Here is a 25,320-nt window from a genome sequence, read left to right on the forward strand (position 1 = left end):
GTGAGATCAAACCTTTGAATACAGTACTTCCAAGACTCCTTCTCTTAAGGAATCTGAATTCCTGCTGATGCATATCACTACACAGCAGGTAACTGAGACAGGCTAAGAATTACTAAGCATAACACTCTGTTACTTAAGCTACCCTATCTCCACTGCAGATATTCCCCCTCTGCTGGCACTTGAGGAGAACAACAGTATATCCTCTAATGTGCAGTAAATTTGTGTGTGATTTACATATTTACGTGTTAATGTGTTGTGTGTTAATAAAGGAAAAATGTTGTATTACTGATCTCCCATCTGCCAGAGAAGGCAGGAAGGTGGGCACCAGGGCATCACTGGGTGATGTTGGTGGTTCTTCCAAAAAATCAAGGCTCTTTGAAGAACACCAAGACCCCAGGCATTCTTATTTTTGAATCATGAAGATTTGGTTACTCTTTGTGTCCCCATCCAAATTTCATCTTGAATTGTAAGCCCCATAATCCCCACGTGTCTAAGGAGAGACCTGGTGGGAGGTGACTGGATCATGGGGGTGATTTCCCCCATGCTGGTCTAGTGCTAGTGAGTTCTGATAAGATCTCACAGTTTTATAAGGCGCTTTCCCCCCATTGTTTCTCACTCTTCTCTCTCCTGTTGCCATGTGAGAAGGTCCAAGCTTGCTTCCCCTTTGCCTTCCACCATGATTGTAAGTTTCCTGAGGCCCCCCCCCCAACTATGCAAAACTGTGAGTCAATTAAGCCTCTTTTCTTCATAAATTACCCAGTCTTTGGCATTTATTTATAGCGGTGTGGAAACAGACTAATACACACCACTTCACAGTGTATCAAACATAAAAATTCAATTGTACCTATATTCATACTTAAATATAAATATTAAATAAACATATTCTAAGATTTGTATAACTTTGTTTTTAAATTCAAAAATTTTCAACCACAAGCAATTCATTAAAATATACTTGACAGTGATTTCTCTGCAGAAACAGGAATTCTGCTTATGTGAGATAAAAATGTAAACTCCAAATTGTTTTCAAATGAAATGAAATTTTTATAAATACTAAACTTAATATTTAATAAAGTTGACATTATAATGTTTTTCAAATAGTTCATTAAACATTTCAACGTTGTAATTTTGTAGTGTTTTTGTAGGCAAATAATAATAATATTTTTACTTTCTCAAAAGTTTAAAAGTAGGTAAAATCTTTGCTTCTGGAAATGGTGGGCTAGGTGTTCTGGAACAACTCTCTTGATAAAGGAAATTTAAAATGTTGAAAGATACTTTTATAATATATGAGAAATAGCAAAGACCTCAAGAGGAAAGTGAGGGATTATCAGGGCAAGAAAAGATGATGAATTAAAACTCCGAAGAGCTCAGTGATAATAAAGAATGCTTCTGCTGAGGGAGCATTTGCCATTTGCCGGCCAAGAAAATTCAGCTACTTTTGGTATGGCGAATGAAAATAACTCACCTGGGGACTCTTAATTCTCAGTGAGGAGTGAGAGCACAGCAGCGTCCACTTGAAAAGAGGAAGGGAGTTAGTACTATAGTAGTATAAAACAAATTATTTTCATTTTGCCAAAAAAAAAAAAAAAAAAAAAAAACAGAAGGAAGAGTCTCCTGTTGCTTAGGCCAAAAAGTGCAGTAACAGTAGCCCTGATACCGGCAATGAGGAGAGTGACTAGATCATGCTGACTTACTTTTGCCTGATTATTTGTATAAAGATTTTGAGTTGTGTCTAAAAAAGGCAAGAGTTAGCTAAGTGGAGAGGTCAGCAAAGGTTATGAGAATGTGGGGTGAAGGTGAAGGAAGAAACAGGAAGAGCAAAGGCATGACAGTGACCCTAAATAGGACGATTGCAGTGCGCAGCCAATGATGATTACAAACATAGGGAAGTTAGTTTGGGGGAGGAATAAGTAAGACTGTATGAATAGCAAGGGGCTAGATTACAGTGAAAACTATTTAGCAAGATAATTTAGGATTAGTTTGATAGTCAATGGAGAGCTAACTTAAGTACTTCTGCCTACACTGTCTTCAGTGACATATGAAATTTGTGTTTTAGGTTGAAAAAATAGCTAATTTTTTTTTAGTACTTTCTTTCTCCCAGGCAGTGTGTTAACAGTTAATAGTTAAGAAGGTGGCCTCTGGAGTTGGTTGGACCAGATTCTAACCCTGACTCTGGAATTTACTAGCTATATGATTTTACGAAAATTATTTTCCCGAGTTTCAGTTTCTTCATCTGTAAAATTAATGTAATAGTACCCACCTCTCGAGGTTGTTTTAAGGACAACAGGTAAAGAGATTAATTTGGAATTAGTATTTAAGACAGATTGGAGAAGGGAAAGCCTGTGGGCATGGAACAGTTACAAAGCTACTGCAATTACTGAGCCTAGGCAAAGGTAGTAAACCACTAGACTGGCGACAGTGGATAAACCCCAAAGGAAAAGAAGCAGGACAAGTGACTGACTCCTTCCCTCCACTCTCATTCATCTTGCAAATTCCTTTTTTTCTATTCATTTAACATAATCTTGGAACCTGAAACCACACGTTGAAGTATATGGTCCGTCTCTGGACACTATCAACTGTTTGCTTATTTCCCTAGAGCTACAAATAAACATCTGATCTCTCTCTTCTCCATTTCAACATCTGCAATATGTTTTCCAAAATCCCTTACTTCAGTCAGTTAAAAAGCAAAACAAAAATCATTCCTCTTATTACACAATATTTTCAATTTTTTCTTTGTAATTTCTTCCTCCATTCTTAAACTTGCCAGTCAGGCCTTCTGCAAATTCCCACCAAAGCAGGGTTTCCTAATTTAACAAAACGCAAAACTCAAAAAGAAAACCAATCCTGCCATTTCTGGCTTAGGGAAACCTGAAACTTTCCTTCAATACTCTGTGGCATTGCTCAGTACTTTAGTGCCTAATTCCTATTTCGAGCTAAGATCAGAAAAACCACTATGCAATAGCAATCTTAAAATGCGCAAGGCTTTGAGAACATGGGTTTTCAACATACAGCTTGCTCTTTCAGGATCTGTCTTCTTATTTGCATACATTGCTGAGCAGGAAGTTATACGCAGTACTTTTAGTCTCCGCGTGAAAAGGTCCTTCAAGCTAATCTAATTCAATTCAGTTCTCCTTTTTCTTTTTCTTTCTTCTTCTCCTAGCCCTCTTCTCGGAGAAGGAATCGTCAAAAATCAATGTTTCAACAGATCTCGCGGTGCTATTCGAGATTCCCTATTTAAAAAAAAATAGAATTGATGCAACAGCCTGTTCCTTCCGGGGTTTTGGGCTGGAATTGCCGTGCTTAGAGAGCCCGGTGGAAGCTGCTAAAGGCGGAGGCGGGGCTCTGGCGAGTTCCCCTTCCACCTTCCCCCACCCTTCTCTGCCAACCGCTGTTCATCCCCTAGCTGGATTCCAGCCATTGCTGCAGCTGCTCCACAGCCCTTTTCAGGACCCAAACAACCGCAGCCGCTGTTCCCAGGATGGTGATCCGTGTGTATATCGCATCTTCCTCTGGCTCTACGGCGGTAAGGAGAGTGGGGAGTCCACCTTTGTTGTTTTTCCTACACACCAGTCCTCTGCTGCCCCAGAACCATTAAATTGCAGAAGTTTCTCTGGCAGCTTCTTCTTCAGAAGACTCATGCATCCCCCACTCCACCCCTCTTCTTCCCTTTTTTCCCTTTGTTGCAACGATTTCATTTTTTTCCCCATAGAGTTCAGCTTTGTTTGCCTCGTGACGTTGGGGGCCACGTTTCACGGTCTTTAGAGTTAGGCGAAATCAAGTAAAATCGCACACTGGTGAATTTCAAAGAGCGGGAGAGATATTTGATGAATACGCTGAAAGTGCTGAGGCAAAGAGGAGTGCACTTCTGTAAAGGATGGGGGTACACGTGCTGTAACTGATTGGGATTGAGTGGAGGCCTACTGAGGCATTGTGATTATTTTAGGTGACTGAGACCCTGGTAATAGAATTACTTTGAGAGTGTGTGGAAGAAAGTGGTTAACTTGAGCTTAAAGGCCTCTTAGAACTAGACAAACTGGGAGGGGAAGTTGGGAACAATGACATAAATTTTTTTTAATATTACAAGAGATTCAGTCTTCCCCCTATATTGTCCCTTATTTTGACTTTTTCTATTCTTTCAAAGTATTTTAAAGTTCCCTCAGTGCTTCAAATATATTGAGAACTGGAAAGGGAGCTAAGTGGCTTGTGTAGTGGCAAGTTGAGTGTGTGCTGCTTCAAATGATAGGACTTTCTCCTTCATGGATTCACTTACTCTTAATTTAGAATAACAATTTTTCAGCAGCTGTGGGGAGAATATGATAAACTGGGGTGAAAGATGAGTGTATATCCATTATCAATGAAAGTGCTTCTGCTTTTCACAACTCAAGAGAAAAGCCAACAGTGGCAAGAACAGATGTGTGGTTTCAGGATATAGGATACAGGGACCCCTTCCATCTTCTTGAGCTTTAGAGGAGCAACTAATTTAGGTTATTGCGTGTTTTTATTTTTTGGCTTGTTTATTTACACCTGAGAGGATGTGGAATAGAACTGAAGGTTATGTTAAATCACAAAAACTTTGATCTTTGAACTTTGTCTTCTCTGGCCATCGTGTGTGGATATGTTTATACAATTTTGGAATATCAGAAAATTTAATATTACATTTTTGAACAAGTTCAGGTTGAAAAAAAGAACAACTTTTATATTTCTGTTGGACCTCATTTTATGAGCATCTTGCTTTAGTGTTTTCCACACATATTGTCTAATATTTCAAAGTAAAGTTTGAGTTGCTCAAAGTCTCAACTCAATTCCAGCTTAATGTCTTGAGTTAAAGCCCCAATGAGACTGAACAAATCAGGCAGTTAGTTCTGCTTTGGGAGTCATGCAATTTCAATACTGTTATTTATTCTTTGCGTTCTCCTTCTTCTGCCCCTCCCTCAAAAGTAGATTCAAGAAAAAGCTGCTTTCAGAATTTCTATTCAAGTAAGAATAACTGCACCTCTCTTTGTTAAGTCTTAAGTTTCTAAGAGCCTTAGAAATGGCTGCTGTCTTCTATTATTTCCTTTATTGGACTCTATTTTTTTTTCTTATTTCAACTTTTATTTTAGATTCACATGGTACATGTGCAGGTTTGTTACACAGGTATACTGTGCAGGGTTTGGAGTACCATTGAACCCGTCACGCTAGTAATGAGCGTAGTGCCCAATAGGTAGTTTTACTACCTTTGCCTTCCTCCCTCCCTCCTCTGTAGTCTCCAGTGTCTATTTTTTCCATCTTTGTTGGACTCTACTGTGGAAGACCATGCAAATGGAAGACGTTTATGGTATTTGTATTCTATTTCATTTTTTATCATGAGTAATTAGGAATTTGTCTACTGTAGTAGTTTCAGTTGATATAAACCTGTTGTCAAAATTCTATTTCATAATGCCAAAATAAATCCTTGCTTTATTATAATATTACAACACTTTTAAAAAAATACTAAAACAGTATAAAGTGAGTACTTGTTTATAACGTGGAGTGGTGATTATTTACTTCAGAAAGGCACTTTTCAGTTTACTAAAGTTCTCCTTTAAGATTGATGCCCGCCCTGTTTGTTTTAATACATAAATTAGAAAATTTTGAGCGAGTATCCTGATAGAACCCTACAATTACACAAAGTGAGATACTTCAATAAATGACTAAGTTTAGTTGTCTGAAGAACAGTTAAAAGCTTCTTTGGTTTGGATTGATAGTAGCTGACTGTTTCTTAACCTTCCTACTGGTTGTCATTAGAAAAAAAACAAAAAACAATAATAGATGTTATACTGGGCAGAGTGGGGGATCAGAATCTGTGATAATTGGCAATCAGTGTCAACTTATTTTGTCTATATTCCAAGACTCTTTGTACCTCATAGCCTTATTAAAAAAAATGTTTAAAAAATGTGGCCTAACAGTGAAGAGTAGCACTTGCTTCTCAAAAGTTTAGAAATGAAAACAAGTATGTTGGCCTTTGCAGTGGATTTCTTTTTTTATTTTTATTTTTATTGATATATCATAATTGTATGTATTTATAGGGAACACGTGATATTTTGATACATGCATACAATGTGTGATGATCAAATTAGGGTAATTAGGATATCCATCACTGCAAACATTTGTCATTTATTTGTGTTGTGAACATTCCAAATATTCTAGTTGTTTTTTCTAGCTATACAACAAATTATATTGGTAACTGTAGTCACACTATTGTGCAATTGAACAGTGGATCTTATTTCTTCTATCTAACTGTATTTTTGTACCCATTAACCAACCTCTTCATTCGTCTTTTCCCCCTACCCTTCTCAGCCTCTGGTAACCACCATTCTACACTATATCCATGGGATCAACTTTTTTAGCTCCCACATGAGTGAGAAAGTGTGATAGATATGTCTTTTGTCTTTCTGTGTTACGTCTTCATTCACTTAAAATAATGTCCTCCAGGCTCACCTATGTTGTCACAAATAACACCATTTCATTATTTTTATGGCTGAATAATATTTCCTATTCATTCATCCATTGATGGACACTTAGCCACATATCATAGCTATTTTGAATCGTTCTTTAATAAACATGGGAGTGCAGATATTTCTTTGATATACTGATATCCTTTCTTTTGAATCTATACCCAAAAGTGAGATTGCAAAATCACGTGGTAGTTCTATTTTTGTTTTTTGAGGAACCTCTATGCTGTTTTCCATGGCAGCTCTAGATCATGCGTTCTATTTCTGTTTTTTGGAGAAACCTCTGTGCTGTTTTCCATAGCAGCTATACTAATTTACATTCCCAGCAAAAGTGTACTAGTATTCCACTTTCTCAGTGTCCTTACCAGCATTTGTTATCTTTTTGGTAATAGCCATTTTAATTGGAGTGAGATGTTGTCTCATTGTGGGTTTGATTTGCATTTCCCTGATGGTTAGTGATGCTGAACATTTTTTCTTATACCTGTTTGCAATTTGTATGCCTTCTTTGGTGAAATCTTTATTGAAATCATTTGCCATTTAAAAAAATTGGATTATTTGTTTTTGGTGTTTTGTTTTGCTGCTGACTTCCTTATATGTTCCGCATATTAATACCTTGTCAGATGGATAATTTGAAAATATTTCCTCCCATTTTTAGATTTCTCTTCACTTTATTGGTTGTTTCTTTGCTGTGCAGAAGCTTTTTAGCTTAATATAGTTCCATTTATCTATTTTTACTTTCATTGCCTTTTTTTGAGGTTTTACTCAAAAAATCTTTGCCCAGGCCAATGTAATGGACTTCTTGATAGTAACCATAATAATGATTGCCAGTAGAAACCCTTAACTATGTCAGATACTATCTCATTTTTTAAACTAATCCTTTGAATTAAGTACGATGATTATCTCTATTTTTCAGAGAAGGAAATACAGTATACAGGTTCAAAGAATAAACAACTTTTTTAAGGTTACACAGTTAGTAAACCATGGAGCTTGAATCTAAGCAAGATGTTTGAGTCCAAAGAATATGTACTCAACCACCAAGAAATGCATCCTCCCAGTGATTAATGGCAACTAGTAGGCGTGAGGAGATAAATTTGAACATGAGGTGACAGGTAGGGGAAGAAGTATGTCGTGTAAGTGGAAAAAGAGTTGCCTGGGCATGTGCATATAGGGGAATAGAGGAATGAGCAGCTATTTCCCATAAATGGGATATTATGTCTAATAGGGAATGTCAGTAAGTAGGATAAGTGACTAATCACCCAAGGCCAAGAAGATAGAGAAAACCTACATATTAGGAAAGCCTAAACTGGTCTGGTATAGGTCAAGGTATAAAATTCAAGTCTTAATACTGTTTAGTTTGATCGGAACCATTTAACAAGAGTGCAGCTTCCAAGTTGTCTGTCTATATGAAATGATTTCTGTTTGTTCAGAATTGTTTATGCATGTCTTAGCTCACTGTGACACAGAGGTATATGCCATGTTTTGTTTCTTGAGATTGTAATGCCTTGTAAATTTACATTTAATGGAAAATGAATAGTAATCCCAAAGCCCATATAACTTAATAAATTGCAATAACTTTTTAGCAAAAATCAAAATTGGCCTAGAATGAGAATTGCTGGGAGAATTTTAACCGGTTTGGGAGTTTTTTCCCCATACTTATTTCCCCAAGACCCATAATGATCTCCATTTCATGGCATCTATGTATTCTATATGTGCTTTGGTGTAGGAATTTTAAGATTGTGGGAAATAGATGATTTCTTAGGGTTTTATCTGTGAAGCAAATTTTGAAATTGATATATTTTATATAAATGATAAAACAGGAGCCAGTTGTAGCTTGGATTGTCCATAAATTAAATATACATAGTTTTTCACTATGGTTGTACTCTGCACAATTTATAACAACAGAAAAAACAACATTCTTGATTGTGTAATCATTAGTCACTATTCACAGTATTTTCTTCATCTGGATAATGTAGAAGAGCAAGACACAGTTCTTCATTATGTGGTTCTCAAATAATTATATCTTAGGTGCAGAATGTTTTGCTGCTCTGTCTCAGTACTTATACATTGAACATTGATTTCGTGGATGCAAGGGTTTCTGTCGTATCTTTCAAAGTTTGTTTGAATGTTGTTTAAAGGTGTTCATAGAAGGTGTTCACTTAGAAGACCAAAATTAGAGACTGTTCACCAAATGACTTGTACATGGCTTTTGGAGGTTCCTAACGGTGGAAAGTGTCAGCTTTCACATGGCAAATGCAGAGACTCAAGATCAATGCTTTCAAATTGATGCTTAGTATTTGATGGCTGATTCCCTAAATTTCACAGAAACAATGGCAAAGCCATTGGGAAAATTTGGCCCAAAAAGGGGCTTGGGTATCAGTGATGGTGATTCTTTGGCATTTAAAAAGATGCTTAAATGTTGAACGGTTGTAGAGAAGAATATACTGTGAAAGTTTAGTAAAGATTCATTATCTGGTAGAAGAGAAAGAGAAAATGGATTTATCTCTAGCACAAAGATGAGATACTTTCTCGAGGAAGGGTTTTGGTCAATAAATGTTAAGCTCAACCCTCCACCGAAGTTGGCCTAAGGAAAAAAATAAAATAAAACCTCAAGTACCAATCAGATTGAATGTTCTCTGTAGCTAATCTTTAAAATATTTTCTGAAATATATATTGTTCCATTAACCATGTATAATTTACAAAAACATTTCCTACTTTAATGGAATTATCAAGTTGAATTTTGTATTCCGTCTCTTACTAATAAAAGGAAACAGATTAAGAGAGAAGCTGTTGGTTAACTATCTGACCATCTGTTTGTTTTCAGATCTACTTTGCAGCCCACAAGGAGGCCTTTTAAACCCAGCCCTTAATTACTTTCTTCAGTCCAGACCAAGATTAAACAAAAGTACATTTAGAGAGACAGGGCAGTTTATTTTTGTTAATATGAGAGACAAAGCTGACTTTTTACACTTGGCCAGCAGAGAAGAATTTTAAGCAAGAGGATTTTTTTCTAGCTGAGGTCTTGCATGTTGGTTTTATTCGCTTGTGTGAAATCTTACAGACTGTCAGAACGTCAGGCAAAATTTTCAATTATAAGTTTAAAAATATCATAACAAATTCAAAGACTGTATAAAGTATTCAATGACAGTAGTTTTTTTGTTGTTGTTGTATTGCCCTTTCGTTAGCATAACTAAGATTTTTTTTTTTTTTTTTAGGATGGAGTCTTACTCTGTCACCCAAACTGTGGTGTGGTGATGTGATCTTGGCTCACTGCAACCTCTGCCTTTCAGGCTCAAGCGATCCTACTGCTTCAGCCTCTCGAGTAGCTGGGACCACAGACATGTGCCACCAAGTCTGGCTAACTTTTGTATTTTTGGTAGAGACAGGGTTTCACCATGTTGCTCAGGTTGGTCACGAACTCTTGAGCTAAAGCGATCTGCCCTCCTCGACCTTCCAAAGTGCTGAGATTACGCGTGTGAGCCACCGCACTCAGCCGCTAAGATTTGACTTTAGTAGTAGTAAAGACAACACTTACTTATGCATTGTATATGTCTGGCAAGGTGCCCAGGGCTTCACCTACATTATTTTATTTAATTGATCTTTACAATAACATTTTAACATAGTTATTACTATGTTAAAATATTCACAGATTAAAATTCATTTTATGTAATTGGAGGGGGTATCTCTAAGATCCAAAACATAGGTACATTGCTCAAGATCAAAGAGATAGAAATGGCAGAGCTGTGATTAGAGCCTTGGTGTTCAGATTTCAGAACCCACTCCTAAAGACTGCATTATTTACATATCCTCTGTATATAGGTATTGAATAGAAATTACCAGTAATACATAAAAATCCTGTTATATGATTTGGAAATAAATTACCATTTAAGAGGGGATGATGTCCAAGTAGGCAAATGTGTCCTCATTCATATCCATACTCGAGAGTGAGGTGAAGTTGGCATTGGTAGGCAGGCTGGGTGTAGGGAGGATAGTAGCACCATGCTTTTTTATAATTTAGTTCTTTTTTTTAATCAAATGAGTTAATTGAGGACACACTTAAAAATAATATTTGTCTGTACTGTCTTATGCTGGCCTGTGTTACATATTGAATTTTTATGACTGATTCTCTTCCATGTTATGTGGCTATAGACCAACATAATTAAAAGGTGGTTTTTATGATTCTGTAAATCTAAATTAACCAGGGAGGCAGTACTGCTATAACTTGTAAACTATGGTTTTAGACTCTCGTCCTAGAGTTCTGGCCATTTAGCTTAGCCCTTTTTGGAAATGAGACCCTATTCTAGGGTTCGGGTTGAGCCAAGCCTTTCTGCTTGGGGGCTTTCCAAAAATGAGTCAAGACAAATAAAATTTCCCCTTTCAAAGACACCAGAAAATATTCATCTTAAGTAACATTTAATACATGAGAAAATTTTGTCTGTTTTGCCATCATCTTTCAGCCAGTTGTTTCATTATAAGTGCAGCATATTTTTCTGTTAAAATGATGAGTAAATATATATTTAATAGTAGTTGTATGATACTGGAGACCATTCTCTTCAGTATGTTATATCAAATTTGATTTAGAAGAAAGACAAGCATAGACAATTACTTAATTTATTAAACATATGATGAATCATCTTACTTTAATTGCTCATGCAAATTGTCAGCTTTAGTGGATAATAATACTAAGAACTGTAATTCATTGAGTGCTTACAGTATGTCAGGCACACCAGTAAGAACTTTATATGTATTATTTCATTTTTCTGACAACTCAATGAAGCCAGTACCCTTATGATCTCTGTTTTTAAGAAGAGGGGCTCGGAGAACTAACAAGGTCACAGAGCTGGCAAAGCACCCCCCAGGTCTGTCTGATTCCAGGGCCCATGATCTTAAGCCCTATGCTATTCTGCCTACTGGTTGATATTCACTAATTACCCACTCTGAATGCAGCTCTGAAACTGATTTACAAGTCATTGTAATACTTCTTTTCTGATGAACTTGAAAAACCATGAAAAATACTTCTTAATTAATTGGACTATAGCAATACTTGGTCTATAGAAATACTGAGGATAATTCTGGTGATCTTTTACATTAAGTGGAGAACTTGAGTTTATCAGAGGAGAAAATCAAAGTTATAAATGCTGAGTATACACTTTTAGTTAGAATGCAGAACATATACCTTTATCCCAATTTCGGAAAATCATTTTATTGCAATCTAATGAAAAGTAGATAAGATGGATTTCTTTTTGAAGGTATTTTAAAGCTTATTTAGCTTTAAGGATGAGATACGTGTTTTTGGCTGTTGCCTGTGTGATTTGAGTAGGTCATAAAACTTTCTTTGCCTCTCATCATTCTCACAAGTTGAATATGAGTAACTAAAAATGAAGAGTATCATGAAAGAAAGCTTCCACAAGTGTGTGATGGTTAATACTGAGTGTGAACTTGATTGGATTGAGGGATTCAAAGTATTAATCCTGGGTAGTGTCTGTTGTGGATGTTGGAAAAAGAGATTAACATTTGAGTCAGTGGGTTGGGGAAGTCAGATACACCCTTAATCTGGTGGGCACAATCTAATCAGCTTCCAGCAAATATAAAGCAAGCAGAAAAATGTGAAAAAGAGAGATAGGCCTAGCCTCCCAGTCTGCATGTTTCTCCCAAGCTGGATGCTTCCTGCCTTCAAACATCGGACTTTAAGTTCGTCAGTTTTGGGAGTTGGACTGGCTTTCATTGCTCCTCAGCTTGCAGACAGTCTATTGTGGGACCTTGTAATCATGTAAGTTAATACTTAATAAACTCCCCTTTATATATATATATGTGTGTATATATATATGTGTGTGTGTATATATATGTGTATATGTATATATATATATCTTATTAGTTCTGTCCCTCTAAGAGAACCGTGACTCATACAAAGTGTTATTGGAAATTCATTACTAAAAATAATGAAATCTGATCTCATAACTTCAGAAAAAGCATAATTGGTCTTGTGAGTCAGGAAATATTTTGAACTTCTCAAAGATGCAGTAGTTGGGGTGAAGTATTTTCAGTGAATTCTTACTTAAAATTTAAGAGGAAAGGTAGTCCTAGCACAATGGCTAATGTTTGTAATCCCAGTACTTTGGGAGGCTTAGTGGAGATGATCATTTGAGGCTAGGAGTTTGAGACCAGCTTGGGCAACAAAGCAAGACAAAAAATAAAAAAATAGAAAAGAATAAAGGTGTTAAATTTAAACTTTCTAAACAATGTTGAGGGGACAATCAGGGTTGTTGGTGGTGATGAGACAATTTTCCAGTTAACAAGACAAATAACTGGTGAGTTTTAAAGTGAGCAAAATGGAAGTGTGGACAATTTTATGCCTGACTTTGAATTTATGTGATTTTTTTTTTTAAAAGAGGATGTTGAAAGGCAAGTAAAAAATATTGTGAAAAAAATGTGACTAAACATTTATAAATTGCCCAAATTGTACATCAGATTAGGATTTTTATTAGATTTTTAAGTTAATGTCAAAGAATGAGTTTTGTTTAGCCTGTGTTTATATCCAGTTAGAAATTATGTGGCTATGATTAGGCTCTGTTTCGGGAGCTTAAGAGAAGAGTACATATCTCACTTGGGATTTAATCTGACTCTACCCAAGAGTTGAACTGGAGAAGTAATGTACACATCCCAGGGGATCCTTATGATGCCCAAATGTCAGGGACTGCTTGGGACAGATCCCACCAGACACACAGCATGTGTGTACTTTCCAAAGTCAGTCACTAGGTTTCATGAAAACTCAAAGCATCTAATATGACCTTGTCAAAATTATGTCTACATGTCCAAGTGGATTTACTGTAAATCGATGTCTAATTACTTTTTGAAAATTATTTATTTACAGAGATTGAATTGTTTTTTTTTTTTCATTTCCTATTATGGTTGGGTAGGGAAGTCTTTGAATTGTACTTTCTGGTGATTAAAGTATAAAACCAGTGATACAGTGCATAAACATTATATTGCTTAAAATATATGAGAATGCCTGAAAAGGAGCTATTAGTACAAAAATGAGATTCCAGTTTGTGCAACAGCTCATGTAAGAGAAGAGATTTGGAGGAAGAAAAAAAAAAAAAAACAAGATTCAAAACGTTGAATTATCAAAACATGGATTTCTCCAAAAGCAGTTATAAAAAAAATAGTTAGACTATCTCCCAGTGATTGAGGTAATCATGATTCTTCACCCACACCTCCACAAATTTCCAACACTTGATGTCACACAATTTCTTAAAATATTTCAAGTTAGAGGGGGCCAGAGACTTCAAGCGACAGCGACACAAGATGGCAGCCACCATGGGCTTGGGAATAAAAATCCTCGCAATTTCTGACTGTTGGAAGAACTTGAAGAAGGCCAGGAAGGGATAGGAGATGACACAGTTAGCTGGGGTCTAGAAGATGAAGAAGACAGGTATGATAATTGGGTCTCCAAGAACAGTTGATGAAAACCGAATATACAGCCTTAAAATAGAATGTGGACTAAATACCCAGAAGCACCCCGCTTTGTAAGATTTGTAAAACAAATTAATATGAATGGAGTTAATAGTTCTAAATGCAGTGCTGGACCCAAGAGCCGTATCAGTGCTAGCAAAGTGGCAGAATTCATATAGCATGAAAGTTGTCCTACAAGAACTTCGGCATCTAATGATGTCTAAAGAAAGTACGAAACTCCCTCAGCCGCCCGAAGGACAGTGTTACAGCAATTAATCAAAAAGAAAAACCACAGGCCTTCCCTTCCCTCCCCATTCAATTTAAGCAGTCTTCATTTTCCACAGTAGTAAATTTTCTAGGTACGTCTTATAGACCTCAAAGTACTGTAAAAAGCAATCTGTTCTGGAATAGTACTGTAAAAGGTACTGTAAAAAGCAATTCCATTCAAAGGAATTTATCTTAAGATACTGTAAATTATACTAATTTTTTGTCCATTTGAAATATATAAGTTGTGCTATAACAACAAAAAAATTTGAAGTTAGAATGGTGGCATTAATTTGTGTATTTGTTAGTAAAAATATATAGAAATTTTTATTTCATATGATTAATGGTGAGTCATTTTTCTATGTAAAAGCATATGATACAAAGATAGATGACATGTTGCATATAATAGCATTATGCATTTTTTCTAATTTTTTTTTTTAGTTTCAGCAAGTGCCTTCAGCAACTTTCAAGTCATATAAGGCAGATTTCTGCACCTAATTAACAGATTTTGAGGCAAGGTTAATATTTTTACAGTTTATTTTTTAACTTTCCAACTAATTAGTGGACCCATCAAAGTTAAAAATACTTTGTAGAACTCTACTGTAGAATAGTACTATTTCAAAATTAAACAAAGTGATGAGCAACAGCTTGTCTACCTCTTTCACTTCTTATTACACAGGATATAATTATAAATTGGTACGTTTCTAAATAAATATTTGTTCACATATGAATGGATGGCTTGTTGAAATTCAAGTGTAAAACAGGCCACCCAAGTGGAGATTTGCAGTTGCTAGTTGGAGGTGTGTGACTAGAGTTTGCGAAATTCACATATAGGTGCTGCTTCAAACCTTGGCTAAGAGTGGGCTCACTAGGAGAAAGGGATTATGGCATGAGATGAGAAGAGAGCTGAAAACAAGAACAGGACTTTGCTAAAAGTTCACATTTAGGAGGAGGTGAAAGAAACAGAAACAACAGGAAACAGGTGGATTCATTAGGAAAGATCAGAGTAACATCTTGTAGTAGAAACCATGGCAAGGAAGAATTTTCAAGGAGAATGAACATTGTTTGCTAGTTTCATACAGGAATTATGAAAACTGATAAAAGGTCATTGAATTCAAAATAAGGAAATGATTAATGACCTTGGAGACAAGCAGTTACAGTAGAGTGGTGAAAACAACAGCGTGATTGGGAAAGTTTAAGAAATGGAGCACATAATGTAGAAGAGATGAGTATGTAGACTAATATTTGGTGAGAGGAAAGGAGAAGGAAGATGGCTGAAAATAGTTAAAATTATATTATTCCAGAGTTGTTAAAAAAGAAGAAAATTAAGTGAACTGAAATTTTTCCTAATAAAATCCTATTTGTCTGTTTTCCCAGCCTAGATTTATCAGATCATTGTTGATTCTTTAATTTCACCATAGAATCAATTTTAAACTACCTCAATTTCTGGTAGCTGAAACATTCAATAATTAATATTTGGATATTGTGACACAGAGAGAACATGAATATTTGTGACAGGTAAGAATGAAAGCAAATATTTTTATATTGTTCTACTTGAGAATGTCCAATGAATAGTTTTATCAGACAAATGAATATTATTTAAAAAGCATTTAATTACCTTCGTAAAATATAAGCAGGAAAGTCAAAGTTCTCATAAAAAGTATGAAAAACAGCTGGACAATTTTTATTTCCACCATTTATTTGTTTAACTTTAGTAAAGACCAGTTTGATTCTTTAGAACAGATTGCTTTTTACACTTTGACTTCTGGCTGTGGGATGGATTATGTTAGTCATAAGAAAGTGTAACTGATCTAATACTTTACACTTATTTTGCTTTCCCCCTAATGCTAATCTAGCTTCTAGGAGGCTGGAAAGAGTATAGGGTTAGAATGTTGGTAGGCAGATCATTTTCTTTAAGATTCCTGGGCTGACTTAAGATCTGGAGAATACTATTCAAGAAAGAAGAGAAAGAAAGGTAAATGGAATTAAATCAGAAGTTTGGGATTCCATATCAATGACATTATTAAATTCTAGAGGAGAGAGTTTATGGAGCTTTGGTTCCATAAATCTCCCCTAGAATTTCATACTTCTACATTCAATACTTCTGCATTGAAGTAACTTGATAGTATGTGCATATACATGTACCATATAAACACTTGGCAGAGATGCTCAAGTGCAGAGCTTTGCACAGGGTGGACAATTTGAATAGATTATGTAGATAGGTCCTGCCGATTCTGAATCTATGATTTGTGCTTGAAAATTATCTTGCTTTCATCCTCAAATTCACTCAATCATTCAGAAAATACTTATTGCCAGCCACTGGACTAAACTCTGGACCTAGGCTCTCAAGGATGAGAAAAGGCCAGGAATAAAGATTTCCTCAGCCTCCTCCCTGGGCCATAATGAGGGAGAAAGTATGGGGATGTCAATTTGAGGGACTAGGTTACATGGCCTGCAAATAAGAAGGGACTTAAGGCAGAGGTTCTTTAGGGACTCCCTGCCTGCCTGTTGGTAAACTGTCTCACAGAAATGAGCATTCTTCTGTCCCCCAACAAGTGTGCAAACATAGTCTGCCTACCCTCTCCAGTCACCCTGACAATGCTCTTCCTGTTGAATGACAGTTCTGAAAAGTGATAATTTATTACTTCAATTAAACTTTTACCGTTTTCTTGCCATTTCGCTAGACAGAAGTGTGGATAGTAGATCCTAAGCACAATTTTCACTTCCTTCTTATACTGGAACATTCCCCAAAGGCATGACTATTATACAGTTCTGATTAAAGCCAAATGCTGCAGTCATAATAAATTAAAGCTTTGTGACTTCATTGTTTGTTTCTGTCATTTACCCTGGGATTATGGAACAAAGCCCACTAAATTCCCTTTTTCATTATCTGAAAAATACCTTTTAGATTTTTCTATAATTCCTTCACCTTGAGATCACTCTGGCCATCTTTTGTGTAAACAATTATGTCTTATAAAAATCTGAATTGTATTCGTTAATTCCTTTATTTATAATCTCAACCATTTTATGTTTGTCACTCTTTCTGCTCTCTTTGGCTTTTTCCCTCTCTTTTCCAAGGGTTATAGGATTACTGACAGGTTGGTTAAAGTTTAGTTCAGGATTCTATGTATCAATATGCTTTATTTACATTTTGTTTTAATTTTCAATTTTTAATTGTTTGTGTACATAGTAGGCACACATATTTATGAAGCGCATGAAACACTCTGATACAGGCACATAATGCACAATAATCACATCAGGGTAAATAGGGAATCCATGAACCCAAGCATCTATCTTTTCCTTGTGTTACAAACGATCTAGTTATACTCTTTCAGTTATTTTAAAATGCACAATAAATTATTGTTGACCATAGTCACCCTGGTTGCATGATCAAATAATAGATCTTATTCACTGACTGTAACTGTATTTTTGTACCCATTAACCATCGCCATCCTCCCTACCCATTACCCTTCCCAGCTTCTGGTAATCATCTCATTCTACTCTATCTCCATGAGTTTAATTGTTTTAATTTTTAGCTCCCACAAATAAGTGAGAACATGTAAGGTTTGTCTTTCTGTGCCTGCCTCATTTCACTTAAAATAATGTCCTCCATTTATATTCGTGTTGTCACAAATGAAAGGATCTCATTGTTTTTATGGCTGAGTAATACCCCATTAGGTATATGTGCCACCTTTTCTTTATCCATTTGTCTGTCAGCGGACACCTAAGTTGCTTCCAAATATTGGCTAATGTGAATAGTGCTGCAATAGACACGGGAGTGCAGTTATCTCTTTGATATATCAATTTTCTTACTTTTGGATATGTACCCAGCAGTGGGGTGGTTGGATCATATATATGTAAGCTCTATTTTTAGTTTCTTTGAGCAAACTCCAAACTGTTCTTTATAGTGGTTATACTAATTGACATTACCACCAAGATTGTACAAGGGTTCCCATTTCTCCATATCTTCACCAGCATTTGTTATTACCTGTCTTTGGATAAAAGTCATTTTAGCCGGGGTGAGATGATACCTCATTGCAGTTTTGATTTGCATTTCTCTGATGACCAAAGATGTTGAGCATCTTTTCATATACCTGTTTGTCATTTGTATGTCTTCTTTTGAGAAACCTCTATTCAAATCTATTGTCTATTTTTGAATTGGATTATTAGACATTTTCTTACAGAGTTGTTTGAGCTACATATATACTCTGGTTATAAATCCCTTGTCAGATGGTGATATGGTTTAGGTCTATGTCCCCACCTAAATTTCATGTTCAGTCATAATTTCCAGTGTTGGAGGTGAAGCCTGGTGGAAGGTGATTCGGTCATGGGGTGATTTCTCATGGTTTAACAACATCCCATTGGAACTGTTGTTGCAATAGTGAATGCTTGTGAGATCTGGTTGTTTAAAAGTGTGTGGCACCTCCCTCACTCTCTCTTGGTCCTGCTTCTATCATGTAAGACCCCTGTTTCTGCTTTTTCTTCTTCCATGAGTAAAGATCCCTGAGGCCTTCCTAGAAGTAGATGCTGCCATGCTTACTGTACTCCTGCCTGTGTATATGTACCATAATTTCTTTATCCATTCACAAGATACAAAACACCACCTGTTCTCTAAAACCTATTGAAATAATAATAATAAAACTACCATATTAAATGTCTAGCAGAGTTATTCCCATGCCAGAATTTTTATGGCTTCAGGTCTTAGATTTAAGTCTCTGACCCATCTTGAGTTGATTTTTTACAATGAGAGAAATGAGGATCCAGTTTCATTCTTCTACATGTGGCTTGCCAATTTTCCCAGCACCATTTGTTGAATAGGGTGTCCTTTCTCCACTTTATGTTTTTGTTTGCTTTGTTGAATATCAGTTGGCTCTAAGTATTTGGTTTTATTTCTGAATTGTCTATTCTGTTCCATTGGTGTATGTGCCTGTTTTTATACCAGTACCATGATGTTTTGGTAACTATAGCCTTATAGTATAGTTTGAAGTCAGGTAATGTGATGCCTCCAGATTTGTTCATTTTACTTAATCTTGCTTTGGCTTTGTGGGCTCTTTTTTCATTTCGTATGGATTTTAGGATTGTTTTTACTAGCTTTGTGAAAAATGATGATGGTATTTTGAGGGGAATTGGATTGAATTTTTATGGATTGCTTTTGGCAATACGGTCATTTTCACAGTACTGATTCTAACCATCCATGAGCATGGGATTTGCTTCCATTTGTTTTTGTTGTCTGATTTCTTTCAGCAATGTTTTGTAGTTTTCCTTGTAGAGATCTTTCACCTTCTTGGTTAGGTATATTCCTAAGTTGTTTTTTTTTTTTTTTTTTTTTTTTTTTTTTTTTGCAGCTGTTGTAAAGAAGGTTGAGTTTCTAATTTGATTTTTAGCCTTTATCACCATTGGTGTATAGCAGTGCTACTTATTTGTGAACATTGATTTTGTATCTTGAAACTTCACTGAATTCATTAATGAGATCTAGAAGCTTTTTGAATGAGTCTTTAGGATTTTCTACGTGTACCATCATATTATTGATGAACAGTGACAGTTTGACTTCCACTTTACTGATTTGGATGCCTTTATATCTTTTCTCTTGTCTGATTACTCTGGCTAGGACTTCCAGTTCTATGTTGAACAGAAGTGGTGAGAGTAGGCATTCTTGTTTTGTTCCAGTTCTCAGAGGGAATGAATTTTTCCTCATTCAATATAATGTTGTCTCTGGGTTCGTCATAGAAGACTTTATTATCTTAAGGTATGTTCCTTCTATGCTGATAGGATTAAAACCCTAAAAGGATGCTGGATTTTGTCAAAAGCTTTTTCTGCATCTATTGAGATGATCATACAAATTTTGTTTTTAAATGCGTTTATATGGTATATCACATTTATTAACTTGTGTATATTAAACCATCCCTGCATCCCTGCTATGAAACCTACTTGATCATGGTGGATTATCTTTTTGATATGCTGTTGGATTTGTTTAGCTGGTATTTTGTTGAGGATTTTTGCATCTGTGTTCATCAAGAATATTGGGCTGTAGTTTTATTTTTTTGTTATGTACTTTCCCAGTTTTGATATTACGGTGAAACTGGTTTCATAGAATGATTTAGGGAGGAGTCTCTTTTCCTCTATCTTTTGGAATAATTTCAGTACAATTGGTACTAATTCTTCTTGGAATGTCTGATAGAATTCAGCTGTGAATCCATCTGGTACTGGGCTTTTTTTTCTTGTCATGTTTTAAATTACTGTTTTAATCTCGCTACTTGTTTATTGATCTGTTCAGAATTTCTATTTCTTCCTTATTTAATCTAGGAGGGTTGTTTATTAACAGGAATTTATCCATCCTCTCTAGATTTTCTAGTTTGTGTGCATAAAGGTGTTCACAGTAGGCTTCAGAATTTCTATTTCTTCCTTATTTAATCTAGGAGGGTTATTTATTAACAGGAATTTATCCATCCTCTCTAGATTTTCTAGTTTGTGTGCATAAAGGTGTTCACAGAATGATCTTTTGGGTTTCAGTTTTAATATCTCTCATTTTGTTTGTAAGTGAGCTTATTTTTATCTTCTCTCTTCTTTTCTTAGTTAATATCACTAATGGTCAATCAATTTTCTTTATATTTTCAAGGAACCAGCTTTTTTGTTTCATTTATCTTTAAATTATTCTCATTTCAATTTCAATTAGTTCTGCGCTGATCTTTTTTTCTTCTGCTGGGTTTGGTTTTGGTTTGTTTTTGTTTGTCTAGTTCTGTTAGGTGTGAGCTTAGATGGTCTATTTGTGCTCTCTCAGATTTTTTGATCTAGGCCTTTAATGTTAGGAACTTTCCTCTTAGCAATGCTTTTGTTGTATCCCAGAGGTTTTTATAGTTTGTGTCACTATTATCATCCAGTTTAAAGAATTTTCTAGATTTCAATCTTGATTTCACTGTTGACTCAAAGATCATTCAGGAGAACATCATTTAATTTTCATGTATTTGTGTAGTTTTGAGGATTCCTTTTAGAGTGAATTTTCAATCTTATTCCACTGTGGTCTCAGAGAGAACTTGATATAGTTTTGATATTTTTAAAATTTATTGAGATTTGTTTTGTAGCCTATCATATAATCTATCTTGGAGAATGTTCTGTGTGCTGACGAAAAAAAAATGTTATTCTGCAGATGTTGAGTAGAATGTTCTGTAAACATCCGTTTAGTTCATTTGTTCCAGGGTATACTTTAAGTCAATTTTTTTTTGTTGACTTTCTGTCTTGATGACCTGTCCAGTGCTGTCAGTGGTGTATTCAATTTCCCCACTATTATTGCTTTGCTGTGTATCTCATTTAAGTCTAGTGTAATTGTTTTATAAATTTGGGAGCTCCTGTGTTAAGTGCATATGTGTTTAGTACTATGATATTTTCATGTTGGACTGATATTTTTATCATTATATAATGCCGCTCTTTGTCTTTTTAAATTTTTGTTGCTTTAAAGTCTGTTTCGTCTGATAGAAGAATAGCTACTCCTGCTCACTTTGGGTTTTCATTTGCATGGAATATCTTTCTTCTACCCCTTTACCTTAAGTTCATATGAGTCCTTATGTGTTAGCTGAGCTGCTTGAAGACAGCAAATAGTTGGTGGTTGGATTTTTGTCCATCCTGCCATTCTGTATTTTTTAAATGGAGCATTTAGGTCACTTACATTCAGTGTTAGTATTGAGAGATGAGATACTGTTTTTTCATCATGCTAATTGTTGCCAGAATACTTTTAATTGTGTTTTTGTTTTATAGGTCATCTGAGATTTATGCTTTAAGAAGGTTCTATTTTGGTGTATCTCAAGGTTTTGTTTCAAGATTTAGAACTCCTTTTAGCATTCCTTATAGTGCTGGCTTGGTAATGGGGAATTGTCTCCACATTTGTTGATCTCAAAAAGACTTTATCTCTCCTTTGTTTATGAAGCTTAGTTTCACTGGATACAAAATTCTTGCCTTATAATTTTTTTTGTTTGTTTGTTTTCTGAGGTTAAAGATAAGACCCCAATCTCTTCTGGCTTGTAGGGTCTCTGCTGAGAAATCCGCTCTTAATCTGACAGGTTTTTTTTTTTTTTTAATTTATAGTTACCTGATGCTTTTGCCTCACAGCTCTTAAGACTCTTTCCTTTTTCTTGACTTTAGATAACTTGATGATCTTGTGCCTAGGTGATGATCTTTTTGTCACAAATTTCCCGGGTGTTCTTTGATCCTCTTGTATTTAGATGTCTAGCTCTCTAGCGAGGCCAGGAAAGTTTTCCTCAGTTATTCCCTCAAATAAGTTTTTCAACCGTTTAGATTTCTCTTTCTCAGGAACACCAATTATTCTTGTGTTTAGTCACTTAACATCATCCCAGATTTCTTAGAGGCTTTGTTCATTTTGTATTACTTCTTTTTTCTTTGTTTTTGTTGGATTGAGTAATTCAAAAGCCTTCTTTGTGAGCTCCGAAGTTTTTTCTTCTACTTTTTCTACTCTTTCCAGTGTATTTTGTATTTCTTTAAAAGTGTCTTTTATTTCCAGAAGTTGTGATTTTTTTTGTTGTTGTTATGATATCTATTTCTCTGGAGAATTTTTCATCCATATCCTATATATATTTTTAAATATCTTTAAGTTTGTTGTTGCTTTTCTCTCGCACCTCGTTGAGCAGCTTAACAATCAACCTTCTGAATTTTTTTTTTCTGGCAATTAGGAGATTTCTTTATGGTTAAGATCCATTGCTGGAAAACTAGTTTGACCTTTTATGTTTACTTTATTTTTGAAATGGAGTCTTGCTTTGTCACCCAGCTTGGAACGCAATGGCGCGATCTCGCCTCACCGCAACCTCGCCTCCTGGGTTCAAGCGATTCTCTTGCCTCAGCCTCCCGAGTACCTGGGACTACAGGGACGTGCCACCTAGCTAATTTTTATATTTTTAGTAGAGACAGTTTCACCATGTTGGCCAAGCCGATCTTGAACTCTTGACCTCAGCTGATACACCTGCCTCAACCTCCCAAAGTGCTGAGGTTAAAGGTGTGAGTCACCCCTCCTGGCTTCTAGTTTGATCTTTTAGGGATGTTATAAAACTTTGTTTTGTCACTTTACCAGAATTGTTTTCCTGGTTCCTTCTCATTTGGGTGGACTATTTCAGTTGAAAGATTTGGAATTTAAGGGCTGCTGTTCAGATTTTTTTGTCCCATGGGGTCCCTTTATGTGGTGTTCTCCCCATCTCCTAGTAATAGGAATCTCTGAGAGCAGACCGCAGTGATAGTTAATTCCCTTCTGGGTGTAGCCACTCAGCAGGACTACCATGCTCTATGATGGTGCTGTGGGATGTCTGCAAAGAGTCCTGTGAAATGATTCATCTTCAGGACTTCCAGCCATGGAAATCAGTGGAGGTGGCACTGGAGTGTAGTCAACTCTTGAGAGTCCTTGGTTTTAGTTTTGTTTAATATTCTGATTTTCTCAAAGGTTGATTATTCTAGCAGCAAAGTTGTCACATGGACAGACTCAGGACCTCTGGTTAGCCAGAATGTTACAGGCAGTGGAATTAGCTATTGTTTTTTCTTTTGGAGCAGGGTTATTCTGTTATGAGTTGCTGTAATGGCTTGAGTTGGTTGGCCTCCAGGCAGGAGGTGTTGTTCTCAAGAGAGCACCAGCTGTGTTAGTAGAAGGGGAATAAAACTTTGCCCTAAGTTGGCCGGGATAATTTTTCAGGTTTCTCAGGTGATAGGCAGGACCGTAGAGCTCCAAAGAGTTCATCTTTTGTCTTTAGCTACTTGGCTGAGTAGAGAAAAACCATCAGGTTGGGGCAGGATTCGAAGTGTCTGAGCTCAGACTCTCCTTGCATGGGGCTTGCTGCAGCCACTGTAGGGGATCAGGGGTGGTTCTCAGGCCACTGGAGTTATGCTCTAAGAAGGATCATGGCTGCCTCTGCTGCATCATACAGGTTGCCAGGGAAGTGGGGGAAATCTGGCAGTGACAGGCCTCACCCACCTCCCATGCAGCCAACAAAGCCAGTCTCACTCCTGCTGTGCCCAACCAACAGTGCCGAGATTATAACCAGGCACCTGGTGAACCGGGCTGAAATCCTGCCTCAGGCTGCAAGCCTCCCCTGTGAGAAGGCAAGCAGGGCTTTCAGGCCTGGCCCCTTGCCACCCGCCCACACCTTTGGCTGTGGCTTCTGGGCTCACATCTGCACTTCCTATTTGCCCGCCCCAGATCCTGCTCAGGAAGATTTGTGTTCAGTTGAAATTATTACGAAGTTCAGCTAGAATCTTCTTTCACCCTGCGGCCCCTCCCTAATTCCACTGGTTGCCTTTGCCAAGGACTTGTGATATAAAGACAGGGGTAGCTTCTTTGCGCTGAAATTGGGGACTGGGAGTGCCTAGAGGGCTCTTCCCACTGCTTCTTCTACTTTTATATTTTATTCAACTCCCAAAATTCATTTCAGCTCTAGGTAAGGTTAAATTCTTCTCCTGTTACCGGGATTTTCAAGTTCCCCAGTGGAGATGTGTGTTTGGAGGCAGACTTTTCCCTGTTCACATTTTGGGAACTCACCGTTTTTTGGCTGTTTCACAGAATTTGCCATGGCAAGTCGCTTCTTTCAAAGGGTCTGTGAATTCTTTTGGCCTTCCTAGTATGTTCCTGTGGTGGTTTGTGGAGCAAAAGTTCACAATGTGAGTCTCCATTTGCTGTTCTATTCATCCAAGTGGGAGCTGCATGTTATTCATGTCTCCTATCTGCTATTTTCTCCACACCACTTTCTCTCGTAGTTTTGATTTGCGTTTCTCTGATGATCAATGTTGTTGAGCACTTTTTCATATGCCTCTTTGTCATTTGCATGTCTTCTTTTGAGAAATGTCTATTTAAATCTTCTGTCCATTTTAAAAATTATATTATTAGATTTTTTCCTATAGATTTCTTTGTGTTCCTTATGTATTCTAGCTATAAATTCCTTGTGAGATGTGTAGTTTGCAAATATTTTCTCCCACTATGTGAGTTGTCTCTTCATTGCGTTGATTGTTTGCTTTGCGGTGTAGAAGCTTTAACTTGATGTGATGCCATTTGTCCATTTTTGCTTTGGTTGCCTGTACTTGTGGGATATTTCTCAATAAATCTTTGCCTACTCCAAAGGTAAAGTCACTCTATGTCTTGGAGAATTTCCCCAAC

At 36.4% G+C, this 25,320-nt stretch overlaps 1 protein-coding gene and 1 pseudogene across 3 annotated transcripts in view; both read left to right on the top strand.

Moving 5' to 3' along the window:
* The first annotated feature begins 3,033 nt into the window (after positions 1-3,033).
* Positions 3,034-25,320, top strand: part of SH3BGRL (SH3 domain binding glutamate rich protein like) — a 104,451-nt gene continuing 82,164 nt past the window's right edge. Inside the window, exon 1 of one of the 2 annotated variants that reach the window (XM_032251386.1) lies at positions 3,034-3,520. In XM_032251386.1, coding sequence (XP_032107277.1) covers positions 3,476-3,520 — 45 coding nt within the window. In that variant the 5' untranslated portion in view covers positions 3,034-3,475. The remainder of the gene's footprint in view (positions 3,521-25,320) is intronic. The other variant, XM_032251387.1, reaches the window with a different exon arrangement.
* Positions 9,848-17,413, top strand: LOC116532284 (annotated as a pseudogene). The gene has a single exon (XR_004260811.1). The product of XR_004260811.1 is annotated as a ubiquitin-conjugating enzyme E2 variant 1 pseudogene (transcript).

The sequence above is a fragment of the Sapajus apella genome, unplaced genomic scaffold (genome assembly GCF_009761245.1).
Source record: "Sapajus apella isolate SASKATOON/1434 unplaced genomic scaffold, GSC_monkey_1.0 scaffold75, whole genome shotgun sequence".
In the NCBI taxonomy this organism is placed as follows: Eukaryota; Metazoa; Chordata; class Mammalia; order Primates; family Cebidae; genus Sapajus; species Sapajus apella.